This window comes from Parasteatoda tepidariorum, chromosome 2 (assembly GCF_982258835.1).
Source record: "Parasteatoda tepidariorum strain Cologne lab strain chromosome 2, Ptep-v5.0, whole genome shotgun sequence".
In the NCBI taxonomy this organism is placed as follows: Eukaryota; Metazoa; Arthropoda; class Arachnida; order Araneae; family Theridiidae; genus Parasteatoda; species Parasteatoda tepidariorum.
The window spans coordinates 101,206,890-101,221,352 of record NC_141756.1 but is presented as its reverse complement, the minus strand read 5'-3'; the positions used below and the strand labels follow the sequence as shown (position 1 = coordinate 101,221,352).

General features: G+C 35.3%; 1 protein-coding gene across 4 annotated transcripts in view; it reads left to right on the top strand.

Moving 5' to 3' along the window:
• LOC107439279 (1-phosphatidylinositol 4,5-bisphosphate phosphodiesterase zeta-1) overlaps positions 1–13,785 on the top strand; it is an 80,710-nt gene extending 66,925 nt beyond the window's left edge. For all 4 annotated transcript variants that reach the window (XM_087157892.1, XM_087157890.1, XM_087157891.1 and 1 more), the window contains exons 16-22: positions 743–836; positions 3,380–3,559; positions 7,769–7,879; positions 9,695–9,753; positions 9,825–9,960; positions 11,220–11,366; positions 12,585–13,785. In XM_087157892.1, coding sequence (XP_087014018.1) covers positions 743–836; positions 3,380–3,559; positions 7,769–7,879; positions 9,695–9,753; positions 9,825–9,960; positions 11,220–11,366; positions 12,585–12,688 — 831 coding nt within the window. In that variant the 3' untranslated portion in view covers positions 12,689–13,785. The remainder of the gene's footprint in view (positions 1–742; positions 837–3,379; positions 3,560–7,768; positions 7,880–9,694; positions 9,754–9,824; positions 9,961–11,219; positions 11,367–12,584) is intronic.
• The last annotated feature ends 678 nt before the right edge of the window (positions 13,786–14,463 follow it).

Here is a 14,463-nt window from a genome sequence, read left to right as displayed (position 1 = left end):
ACACTTTGTTAGCTATTAACATAAATAATTTTTGTTTCTGTTCTCAAATGTAATCAATAAACACGCTTTTTTCTTCCTTAAAAGAAATTGAGTTCCGGCCCATGGCTCGAACAGCGTCTACAAAAAAGCATAGACCGACATTCATACTTTAAAACGGTGTAAATTCAATAGAAAATAAACGGAATTTTTACAAATAAATAAATAATAGAGCAGTGGGGGATAGACTGCTGGTCTCAGCGATGACTGACCGATTCGAATTCACACCCAGCTCGCACCAACCACAGTGCTGAAGTGAAATATCCTCAGTTTTATACGGATCATAGGTTAGAGTCTCTTAGCCGCCAGGAGTCAATCCCCTTATCGTGGGTGGTTTTCGCTATTTTCCTCTCCATACAACGCAAATGCGAGTTAATTTAATCAAAAAGTCCACCACGAAGGCAAATTTCTCCTAAAACTTGATCCAGGAGTTCCCTTGTCTTCTGGATTGGGTTCAAAATTACAAGGCTACTGATTTGAACAGTAGTAGTCGTAAACCAAAATTGGGTCGGCTGTTCAACGACGGTTATAAAAATAAATAATAAAAGGATACTTTTAAAATCTATAAAAAAAATAATAAGCTGCTTAATTAACAATCATTTGTGCATTAAGCTTTGGGAACATATTCTGAGTGAGCGAAATAAAACAATGTACAAAAATTTGTGCTCATAATAATCTGTTTTTATAACCATTGAAATGTTTTTAGAGTCATGCAAAAGGTATTTCACCGGAACTTTCTGATTTGGTGAATTATTTCTCCGCTCGGAGGTTCACTTCTTTCGCAGAATGTGACGAAACCTGTAAGTAATTTTTTTAACACCATCCTCTATTAGTTTTGTTTCTTTTCATTTGAATCTTACTAGAAAAGCTAAGTGTTTTTTTCCTTTAATTAAACAAGTCCAATCACCTTAAAGTCAAAATTTTTGATGGTTTTCCATTGAAGTAAAAACATAATCTTGATGGTAACCATCAATAATTCCATCATGAACCATTATATTTTTGATGGCAACCAACATAAGTAACCATCGTCCCAATGTAGGAATTCGGAATAATTTATGATGGTCCAACATAAGAATATCAACTTGTTTTGATGGTTTGTTCATGGAGAACCATCAGAAATCTCCATCATTATTTCTTAGAAATCAAATGTTTGAACCATCATGAAAAACCATTACTCCAATGTAGGAATTTGGACTGATTTATGATGATCCAACATAAAAAAAAATTGTTTTGGTGGTATATTTCTGAGAACCAACAAGAATTCCCATTAAACCATCATGGATGGTTGGGCCATGAGAATCAAACTTCTCTTGATGGCTAACCATCATAGTATTAAAGTACCATTTTCCATCATGAAATAATGGAAGTTTGTGGGCATATCAAAAACCATAAACGCACAACCGAAAATGTTGGATGATGGTAACCATCAAATGATGTGGAACCATCAGGAATCGCACTGAAACCAACATAAGCCATCAAAATGTTTTGCGGGACCATTAAGAATTTTGACTTGCGTAATGAGCATTAGCGTAGTGTATTATGTTGTACGTTAATGAGTCCCCCTGTTCGTTTTACACTTTAGAACTGAGTAAGATTCCCCACCCCCTTTAATCCCGTGCAGGGGTGTAGTTCTGTGGCGTGAGTTAAGCATAGAGTTAACTCTATGGAGTTAAGCGAGCTTTAGCCGAAAATACCATCCAATAAACGCATCTTTTACATATACCCAGCATCTCCTATTCTATCCAAGAACCTCTCCATTTATTGATCTTTGTGAGGAGAGTTGTTATCGACAATGTCAACCTTCATCTATGACAAAGTACCCCACCATAGAGCCGAGTTAACAAGTCTTATATACTAGTGAATTGGAATTATATTTTTGTAGTGGTAGATACACTACAGCACTCTCCCACCAGAATTATATCTGCGATAGAATTCGATGTACGGATACCACTACTTGGTTCATTGCTGTTTTGTGAGAAGTCGGGAGAGCTGCATTAGGATCATCGTGCTTTTTGAGTGCTGACCGTGAGGGCTGTATTAAGTTCAGGGTCATGGTCGCTCCTGTGTTGCGTTTAGCAGTCGAGAGTATACGTTGCATTACACGTCGGGTGTGATCGAGACTGAGAAGCAACAGCGTGAGGAGGATAATGTCGCAGTCACAAGTAGCAAGTCAACTGTTTAATGTGGACATTCCATGGAAGAGGGCGTGTTCAAATCGTAGTGGGAGTTTCTGTCAAGGTAGGCGTGTTCACATCACGTTCGAAGGTCACCAATGTGAAAAGAGAAGCTATAGGCCATGTCAACCTTCATGTATGACAAAGTACCCCACCATAGAATCGCGTTAACATGACTTATATACTAGTGAATTGGAATTATATTTTTGTAGTGGTAGATATACTACAATCTTAAAAGACACACGGTTCCCAATAGCACAATGAGTCAAGCATCACTGGCTGCGGTCAGTAAGCGGGATTAAAACTCTTCTTATAAAATTTTATACAAGTCTTATATTTATAATTCGATTTCTTTATCTTGAAGAAATTCCTAATTCATTTAAATTGCCAGATAAAATTGCATTCTTTAAAAAGATGTAAAGATTTTTACACCTTACAATCTAACATTTTTTTCGACTGCTAAAATAATAAATAATTATTAAGAATTATTTTTTTTGCATGGAACTATCTTTTGGTAAACGAATTTCATAATTGTATGCAAAGAATTTTCAATTCGCTTAAAAAGTTCGTGAGAAATACGCGAAAAGAAAAATTAAAATTTGGGTGTCCAAACTTACGACGGCGCTTCTGACCAAACTTTTGGCCTCCTAATTTTGAAGATCCGTCGGAAGATATGTTTAAAAAAACGTGTTTTGATTCTGGTTTCACTTTCACTAATTGATTAGTATATTTATGGCCTTAAGATTCATTACTGGTACGTGAAAATTCGATCTTTAGGCCAAAAGTTGTGAAGGGTGTTCCATTTTGCACACTGTACATTTATAAAAAAGTAATTTTAATAAAGGATTGTGGCGTAACTACCACTATAAATATTAAATACCAATTCACTAGTATATAAGACTTGTTAACTTGATTCCATCTTGAACATGAGGTACCTTTTGATTATTGAAAGTTGTCGATAAATATAATCCCGTCAGGATGTTAATTACAAAAGAATAATTTTTGCTGCATAAATTTTATGCTGTCTAATTCAGCTCATGAGGATAAATAATACGAATTAAAATATATTTTTTGAAACTCAATTATTGTGTGAAGAATAAATTGTCTCAACCCATTCTTCCATATTAGTTTGTCCATGAACTAACATCATTAAATGTTCCACTTGATAGGGAGGTTCAATGAGATGGCTTCCTTCCAAGAAACCGTGGCACTCAACCTTGGATATTATGAAGGACAACAATTTGTGAATTACAACAAGAAGAATATTTCACGAATCTATCCCAAAGGCACGAGGACAGATTCGGGAAATTACGATCCAATTCCTTTCTGGAATTTGGGATGTCAGCTAGGTAAACACACCTTTAATATTTATTCGATTTTTTTATATATATACATATAAAATATTCAAATAAATTCCCAAAAAAGAACAAATTGTGTTTATATGATGTAAAATATCCACACAAAAAATTATGGTTGTAGAATTTTAAATGAGAATTTTTATGAATGGTTGCAGAAAAACTAAAGGAGGAGTAAACTATCATTTTGCCCATGGCAACAGGCACTTTTACTATTAGCGAGAGGATAATAATAGGAATAGAGCCGTGGTGGCTCTATTCCTATTATTATATATAGCCGTGGTGGCTCTATATCCTAATAATATCCTCCTATTATTCCTATATAGCCGTGGTGGCTATAGAGCGTTCGTCTCCCAATGAGGTGAACCGTGTTCGAATCCCGGCGATGGCTGGTTGGTACGAATTCCGCATCCGGCTCACACCGACCACATTGCTGACGTGAAATATCCTCAGTCTTAGACGGATCATGGGTTAAAGTCTCTTAGCCTTCCGGAGTCAATCCCCTTAGCATGGGTGGTTTTCGCTGTTTTCCTCTCCATATAACGCAAAGGGGGTTTAGTTTAAATCAAAAAGTTCTCCACGAAGGCAAATTTCTCCTGAAACTTGATCCAGCAGTTCCATTGTCTTCTGGATTGGGTTCAAAATTACAAGGCTACGGATTTGAACATTAGTAGTCGTAAACCCAAAAATTGGATCGGCTGTTCAACGACGGTTATAAAAATAAATAAATAAATCTAGATAATAATAGGAATAGAGCCGTAGGGGCTCAGGTTATAGAGCATTCGTCTCCCAATGACGCGAACCGGGTTCGAATCCCGGCGATGGCAGGTCGGTACGAATTCCGCACCCGGCTCACATCGACCGCATTGCTGACGTGAAGTATCCTCAATGGTAGACGGATCATGGGTTACAGTATCTCTGCCATTAGACTAACCGTAGAAGGTTTTCGTGGTTTCCCTCGCCATGTGACGTAAATGCGGGTTAGTTCCATCAAAAAGTCCTCCTTTTTTTCTCCCAATACTTGATCCTGGAACCACCGTTACTTTCTGGATTGGGTTCAAAATTACAAGGCTACGGAGTTGAACATTAGTTGTCGTAAACCCAAAACAATTGAGTCGGCTGTTCAATGACGGTTATAAAATAAAATAAAATTATAGGAATAAGAATTACGTTGTTGATTAAAAACTTCATTCGTTTTAAAAATATTCAAACTGGAAAGAATTGTCGACATGTTTCAAGGGCTCAGAAACAGGCTCCCATTTTCAGGACTTGCCAGACATGAATGAGAAAAAATTTCTTCTTATTCAAGGAGAAGAAATTGTTTTCTCATTCACTTCTGGCAAGTCTTAATACTGGGTTTTAGAACTTTTTTTTTTGAGCTCTATAAACATGTCATCTGTTGTTTCTAATTTGTATACTTTTGAAGCAAATGAAGTTTTTTTTAGCAAATAATATCCTACTACTTTGCTTCAGTGTCTTAGGATTATTGATTTAAGAAGAACGTTTTTGTCTTGATTTTCAACTCGATTAAAAATTTTCAAACTTGGAAACTATATGGAATTCAAAACTGCACTAAACATAGTGCTTAATAATAAGCATACTGGAAATTTTAAAATATAGTTTAGATCATCTAATTGCCAAAAATATTTTGGAAGGAGGAAGCATCATAATGCATTCCCATACATCTAAGCAGAAGAGTAGAGGGATCGGAAGAACCGGTCTTACCTCACTTTCCTCTACATTTCGACGTCTTACAGAAATAAAATGGTTTCAGAAGCTTCAAGGACTTGTTATCACATAAGTCATTTCAAAAGTTTTCTAAAACGGGGGAATTTCAATGATTAACAAATCAACTCTACTGCAATCAATCATGGTGCGCAGCGTTTTTAAAAAGTGCTTAAAGGTGCTTATTTTTGATTATCGTTTTTTAAAAGCCCTTAAAGATGCTTTTTTCATTGGGTGTTTTTAAAAAGTGCTTAATTTTCCTTTTTCCAAAATGAGATTTTCGAAAAGGGAATGTCGATTTTCGCCATGTATTATGTAAAAGCCTGCTTTTCACATTGTTCTATTCAACGTTTTCACAATTCATTCAACCACAATTTTGGTGTATCGTTAGCATATAGGTTAGCCGGGATAGCCTGGTCGGTAGGGCGCTGGGCCCATATCCAAGAGATCGTGAGTTCGATCCTCGCCGACCGAAGACTCCCCGTGTAGTAAATGGTGACTGATGCACGTTAAATCTGTCGAGTCTCAAAGTCCTCCATGTTCCCACAACAAATCAATACCTCTGGGGGTACTGATCCTGGAGTTTCCTTGTCTTCTGGATTGGTTCAAAATTACAAGGCTACGGAGTTGAACGTAAGTAGTCGTAAACCCATGAAATTGGGTCGGCTGTTCAACGACGGTTATAAAATAAAATAAAAATATTTTACATGTTTGATGAAATTCTTGAGAGTCCGCATGTGCATCTACTGAACTTGATTTGGTGAAATTAGTGTACTCTTATGTGCAACTCTGCTACATTTTGCAAGATATTCTCAATTTCAGGCTTCATTTTCCACCCTCTGATATTGAACCAAAAAATCTCTTGATCATTTTATAATGGCTAATATAATTAAGAAAAGAGATCTTTGTGAGAGACTAGTTATATTATCACGATCATGTAAAGACTTTGAAGATTACTTTGTATTTTGTTAATGCATATAGTGCTTAAAAATATTTTTGAGTGCTTGAAAAGTACTTAAAAGGTGCTTATTTTTTGTTGAAAGATTTGGCTACGCACCTTGTCAACTATACAGTTAAAAGAATCTTAAATAATAATTTAAGCATTGAAAAACATAATCTTAATAGATGGTTGACTGAATGTAAACAATAACAAGCTTCCTAAAATCGGAAGAAATTTATAGTTTGTCTAAAGTAAGAACTCCCCTAGCCATTCGTCTGGACGCGTGGCTGTGGCTATGGTAACAAGGTATAACTATTTCAAGTAGGGTCATTGTTTAGGACAGGTTATGATTCGGGCCGGCGAGAGAATGGGAATCTTTTTTTTTGTTGGTCTATTGTGTTAGGCCTAGATTGAAGAGAAGCTACCCTTCCTGAAATGAGCTATTCTTGTTTCCATAGCAGCAGACGGCCTCCGACTTTGTGGCGAGGTGAGTTCTTGCCGTAGACAACCCACAGAACACTACCGGTGTATCCCTCCGCTCATGTTACGCGTACGAGACGATGTGTGAACAGGCTTAATATTCTAGGAAGTTTTATTTTCGTGATTTGTGTTTAATTTTAAGCGTAGTTTTATCATTCATAAGGGATTTTTGTAATTTATAAATTCTAACAGGTCGTGACCCTAAAACAAGCATATCAAAATTAATATCACAGCATAAATAGAGTATAAGGTTAGCCATGATTTGAAAGTTATCTCTTAGTTGGCTATATTAGTGTAAAATAGCACCGTTTGTTATTTTTTGGGTAGCATCATAGCAAGCTTGCGGAGCCTGCCAATTTCATTAGTTGTTTGTTTTGTTGAAAGTTAGATTTAAAGAACGTGTTATATTGTAAAGACTACGAGTATAATTATATTGGATGGTGCGTTTATATTTTCAAGCTTAGGCGTAAAAATAAGTCGGAAGTTGTAATCCGGAAGTCTTACGACGAATTTTAACCTCTAAGCTAAAGTTAAGCTAAGCTAAGCTAAAGCTTTAAAGCTAAGCGGTGCTGGGGGTCCAGCGCCGCTTAGCTTTACTCGGTCAATCATCCAAAAGCGGGCTGTGATGACTCAGGGGATAGAGCATTCACCTTCCAATGATCTGAACCGGGTTCGAATCCCAGCGATGGTTGAGTGATATGAATTCCGCTTCCGGCTTACACTGACCACCACAGTACTGACGTAAAATATCCTCAGTGGTAGACGGATCGTGGGTTATAGCCTCTTTGCCGTCATGATAACTGTGGGTGGTTTTTTTCATGGTTTTCCTCTTCATGTAACGCTAATGCTGGTTAGTTCCATCTTACGACGAATTTTAATACCTAGAGTCAGGGCAGCTTAACTTTACATGGTCAACCATTCATGGCAAAATCTTTAACTCCTAGGAAATAGAATTTTTAAAGTTACAAGTATTCTGGATAGCGAAAAGGAACAATTTTTTTAATGCTCATTACGTTTTCTTATAGTTTCATTTGAACATTTTTCTTTCTTCATTCTAGTTGCACTCAACTACCAGACATGGGATCAGCCAATGTACATAAACGAAGCGAAATTTGCTCAAAATGGAAGATGCGGATATGTCCTAAAACCAAAATACCTCATTGAAAATGGTTTGTTATAACATGCATTTATGTATACTTCGGCGATTTTTGTATGACAGGGTTAGCCTAATTAAGTAAAGAATTCAAAAATTTAAAAGCGATTAAGAATAATAATACTTCCAATGGGAAAACGCGCTAAGCAGCAGTGAATCCGAAAGGAATTGAAAGAAATACATGCTCCGGAAGTCATAAAAGCAAAACCTTTTCTATCGACAGAGCAAGATAAAAGTCTAAAATTGCTCTGTCTGTACCCCAAAGATTTCGCCAAAGTCCAGGAAAAGAATATAATACATAATATACAATATAAAATACATAAATCATATACAGAAGAATTAAAACAAGACAAGAAAGGTTAGCCTAACTGATTCACCGGGTAGCGATGAACCGATAATGGACAACTTTCATTTTATGACGTAGCTATAGTGTGACTTTCAAGAGAACTCCTCCAGACACTCGTCTCATTTCGTGGCGGGCACTATGGTTACGAGGAAAGGTCACTTCGAACAGGGGTGTGGAGTAAATAGTTTTGTCTTAATCTTAGCGTAGTTCGTCGTGAGTAAACCAATCAACACCTTCTTTCCTCCATTTCACCCCCATTAGAAATGTGCTCTCACTTGCTACCATAGCAGCAGACAGCCCTAGACTTTCAGCCTAGAGGAGTTCTCCTCAAAGCCGCACTATAAGTTAACTGTTGACCAAACTGAAAGCCAAAACGTAAATATTTTCCTCGTAAAAGCTATTTCTTTGTTCTGAATGTAAACAAAAACCGATATTGAAATGAGCGAAGAGATTTCCGTTTTCTCATAAATAGACGAAGCAAACTTCGTTACGTAATAGAATCGGGTGAATCTTTTTCCTTGCTTCACCCAACTTATGAGGAAAATATAAACATCGAGCCGAAACAGTTGAGGAGCTCCTCCCCGGATGGAGCCGGAACCGTGGTGGCTCAGGGGATAGAGTGCTTGCCTTCCAATGAGGTGAACCGGTTTCGGATCCCAGCGATGGCTGGTCGATACGAACTCCGCACTGGGCTCGCACCAACCACAGTGCTGACATAAGATATCCTCAGTGGTTGACGGATCTTGGGTTAGAGTCCCCTTTTCGTCAGGCTAACAGTGGGAGGTTCTCGTTGTTTTCCTCTCCTCGCAAATACGGGTTAGTTTCATCAAAAAGTCCTTTATGAAGGCACCTTTCTCCCAATACTTAGTCCAGGAGTTTCCTTGCCGTCTAGATTGGGTTCATAATTGCAAAGCAACGAAGTTGAACATTAGTAGTCGTAAATCCAAAAACATTGAGTCGTCTGTTCTACGGTTATAAAATAAATAAAAAATGATAGAGGCAATGTTCACATAGAAACAGTTTTGAAGCTCTGATCTTAGCTACTATGTGCATTCCCCCTTTTCAATTCTTATTATCAGCATTATATAATGCTGCTATATCCACCGTATTGCTAGTGACCGCGCTGTTACAAGTGACCACATTATCACAAGTGACCACGTTTCATTTAAATTACCCTTTAATTTTGTAAATTTGTAGCTTTACCTAAAATCAACATTGAAAAATAATTTTTAAACAAATTCTTTTTGTTCCATTTAAAAAGATTTTTTTTAAAAAATCGAGAAAAGGAAACCTTGCAATATAAAATGTTACAAATCTATTAAAATTACAAATCTATTAAAATTACAAATCTATAAAATGTACAAATCTATTAAAATTTACGATTTAAAGAAAAAAAAGTATCAGCACAAATTGCATTTAAAAAATATATTTGCCATAATCGTAAGAAATATATTTCAATAGATTAAGAATTTTTTTCTTCCACAGGTCAGTACGATCCTAGCAAAAGTCCTAATCCAAAGCAACAGCTACACGTGACGATAAAAGTAAGAGGCGTCAATCACGAGTTCAAACCCCACTGTCATTGCCAGACTTACATATCTTTCTTTCTTCGTAGGTCATAAGTGCACAATTTTTGCCAAAACCAAATCAAGCATCTGACGGTGAAGTCGTGGATCCATATGTCTCCATAAAAGTTGTTGGACATCCCCTGGATTTGCAAAAGACCAAAACTAAGTTCATCAGCAACAACGGTGAGTTTCTTGAATCATGCAAGTATATAACAATAAGAAAGCAAAGAGAAATCCTCATTGCAGAATTAAATTTAGAATCTTTTTATGGGCGTGTTAAATCGTTGCAAAATTCTTGTGCTCTTTTTGGAAACCAGAAAAAATATAATTTCGTAAGATAAAAAATTATATTCCTAAACAAAATCCCATACATAATAAGTTTTTTTTTAATAAGCACAAGAATTGCCCATTTCTAATGTTTTAATTTTTTTCTTTTTAAAATAGTATACTTCGTTTAGTTCGAATCTACAAACGGAAGCACCCTATTTATTGCTTATTTAATTAACGTTTATTCTGTAAAAGTCGATAATAATAATATAATTGAATAGCTATCGTGATAACTATTCGGAATTCAATTAAGATGATGAATGGTCACAAACACAATCACCCTAATTAACACTTATTTTAACATCCAATTCGCTGTGAAAGCCAATAATAATATAATTGAATCGCTATCGGTATAACTGATCGGAATTCAATTGAGATTATGAATTATCACGAACGGAATTACCCTAATTAAAGCTTATTTTAACATCCTATTCATTGTAAAAGCCGATAATAATATAATTGAATAGTTATCGTGATAACGAACTTTAATTATCGGATATTCAATGAATGGTCACTAAGAGAATTACCCTAATTAATACTTATTTTAACATTCAATTCGCTGTGAAAGCCGCTAATAATATAATCGAATCGCTATAGTGATCGGAATTCAATTAAAATGATGAATGATCACGAACAGAATTATCCTAATTAACGCTTATTTTAACATTCTATTTGCTGTGAAAGCCGCTTTAATTATCTTGAAAGAAACTATTGAAAGAAACTTTAATTATCGAATATTCAATGAATGGTCACTAAGAGAATTATCCTAATTAATACTTATTTCAACATTTAATTTGCTGTGAAAGCCGCTAATAATATAATCGAATCGCTATAACTGATCGGAATTCAATCAAGTTGATGAATGATCACCTACAGAATTACCCTAATTAACGCTTATTTTAACATCCTATTCCCTGTGAAAGCCGATAATAATATAATGGAGTCACTATTGTGATCGGAATTCAATCAAGTTGATGAATGATCACGAACAGAATTATCCTAATTAACGCTTATTTAAACATTCTATTCGCTGTGAAAGCCGCTAATAATAAAATAGAATCGCTGTAGTGATCGGAATTCAATTAAGATGATGAACGGAAGTTTTTTCTTTCTAGGATTCAATCCGACGTGGAATCAAAATTTAACATTTGTCATCAACGCACCAGAAGAAGCGATATTCCATTTTCGAGTGAAGGATGAAAACCTGACAAGCAACAGCCTCATTGGACAGTTTGCTCTGCCCTGCACATCCATGGTGGAAGGTAACTATATATGAGATCTCTTAAATTTTGAAATCAGCATAAATTTCAAGATCATAACCTTTCAAAATATTCTGACACATTTGAGGAAACAGCAGTTAGTGTTTTTGGCACCATTTTCCGTGAGTAGATATTTTAAATTGAAATCCAGTTATTATCGTCATTGTTACGCTGTCTTAGATGTTTGTTCATTACAATAAGGGTAATCTGGTTCACCAACTAGAAGATGTTAACGTATGACCCATAATTAGTCCATGGTATGACCAGTATCGGTTGCACTTGAAAATTGTACGTGAAACTGTAAATAGGGCTATTCTCACACATAATAATACTTCTTTTTTATTAGTGAAATTTTACATGTTCTAAAAGATATTGACTTTATATACAAACTTTTATCTACTTTAAAAAACAATATCTGCGAACTTTTACATGTTAAGTCTATTTTGCCTAATTTATATCTGTTTTTCAGAGTTAATTATAGTTTATTTATCTCATTGCTGCGTATTTGGATAACTGTTACTGTGTTTCATTGCATAAAATCCATCAGGGTGATTATTTAGCTTAAATAGCAATTTATATATTGAGGAAAAAATATGTTGATTATGCCTGAATTTCAGAATATGCGCAACATTTAAAATGAAAAAAAAAAAAAACAATTTTTAAAAATTGCAATCGCTGAAAGTAGATCACTGGTTACCCATCGGCAAAACGGTTGTTGTCAAATTTTTTTTTCACTCTCTTTATTTGTGATATTTACTTGAATTAGCATCGAAAACGATCCAGTTTGAACTGAAGGTTTGAGTTTCAGATTCGTAATTAAAACAATGAAAACAAAAATATCGTTGAAATGATGAAATTCTCTTTTATTCACAACTCAAGAAGTATTTATGGGATCTCTCTGGTCCCATACCTCAAAAATAAACTGACCAACTTAATGCATAACAAAATTAAAAGTGAAAAAAAGAATTCTAAAAAAATTATCAAACAGCAGCGGTCGCCATAGCAACGCATGCAATGACGACGCATGCGCCCAGTTTACTATTACTCTTGAACACAGTTGAAAAGTACGATGACGTCCAAATAAGGTGCACACGCCTTCAAACCTAAAACAACACCCATTTTGCTAATGGGTAATATATTTATTAATTTTTTCAAGCTGAACACTTCTTCCTCTTGAAATTAAGCCCTGGCTCCTGTTGATAGAATCAATTTTAATTACAGGTTACAGACACGTACATTTAGAAGACACAAGAGGACAGAGATTGGAACCATCCACCTTGTTTGTTCATATAAAGATGACGCAAAAAGTTCGTTCGAAACCATGAATAGGAATTTTGAGAAAACCTTGATTTCAGTGACTAAAAAATGAAAATGCATTTCCAAGTTGCTCAAAAAGGAAACTATCAACATTTTACAAATGAAAGCGTTCATTTTTCTGTTCCAGTAAAAAAAAAAAAAAAAAATCACTGCTTACCTTCTTTTTATTATAAAACTTTTGCATTTTCGCAAAGAAAAAAAATTAATAAAGATAATCAACTGAAAATTTAATAAATCTTAAAAAAACATTCTTTAAACTGTTCTCATATCGAATGTTTGAAAATTCTCTAACGGGAAAAAAAGTCTTTTTTTAAATGTTTTTTGTATTTAGTGCAATATTACTTTCTGTTTTGCGATTTACAATGCTGAACTAAGATATCCGCTGCTGATATATAGTTTGTCTATAGAAGGAACTCCCCTTGCTACGAAGTCTAAAGTCGTCTGCTGCTATGGAAACAAGAAATGGTGCTTCTTTTTCCCTTGATTGACCTTCTCATGCCGACCAGAGCCGGCGCCTGTCTTAAATAATGGAGCAACACCCTTACTTGAAATATTTAAACCTCGTAACCATAATAGTCAACGCCTCTGCTCTAGACGAATGGCTAGGGGAGTTCTTTACATAGACAAACTATACTTATTGTGAGAAAAGAGGCGGGGGGGGGGGAGAATGTCCTCCCTCAACCGGTTTATGCTTCTAGAGTCACGCCACTTCATACTTGAGAAACTTTTCATCTTTTTTTCAAAAATATTTACGTTATTTGTCTGTTCTAAAGTAATTCTTTATGGCATGATGATCAGAACCTTGAGGGACCACATTTAAATGAAGCAGTGACGAAAGAGGTCGAATAAGTTTATCTACCTGTAAATGCGAGTTTTGTGAAATTATTATAGTTTTTGTATAGTTTTATCAGTTTATTAAATTATATGAAAATAATGCAAAGTGTCATTTATTAAACTAAAAAATTTATAATAGAAAATATTTTTGTATTTAGATAAGATTTATTGTAACTTATTGTAACATTAATATTTAACAAATTTTTAATAAACTATGTGTATTTAAGTTCAATTTCAAATAAAAGTAAAGTAGAAATACTTTTCAATAATACTTCTTGTTGTAATTCACCTTCTAAATTGAAATATTTATATTCATTATGAGGTCGACCAGGTGGCCGAGTGGTTAGCGTTTCTGACTGCGGAGCCGATGGTTGAGGGTTCTAATCCCAATCAGGGCATGGATGTTTCTTTCGTTCTTCTGTGTGATTGTGGTGTGTGTGTGGTTGTTTGACGTGGGCGACGCTACTCCACCGCCGTGGCTTAGCCATAGGTGTTCACTGGGTAACGATAAGAGAGTAGCAATTCTGGCATTTCTGAGGCCAATAGGAAATAGACCCAAGTGTCCGTTATAGCATAAACACACCATTTTATCTTTCACAGAGGTAAAGAAATAATTTTTTTTTTTTTTTACAATTTGATATGATGGAGAAAAAAAAAACGAATATCAAAAAGCATCTTTAAGAAAGCGCATACTTACTAAAAATGCAATGAAACCGTGTATTTGTAAAATATCAGAATTAGTAAAATAACAAGTTGATTTTTAAATGCGAGACAAGACTGTTTCAAGCACACAGATAACTACAAATCAGAACTTCCGCAAGGGGCAGAGTGAGAAAAATCAGTACTGTCCGTCTCTCGGAACACGCACCATCACTGCGTTGAGCGCATGGTGGTTGCTATAGTAACAGGATAAGTGCATTTCAAGTAAGGGTGAGTCATGGCCAAAACT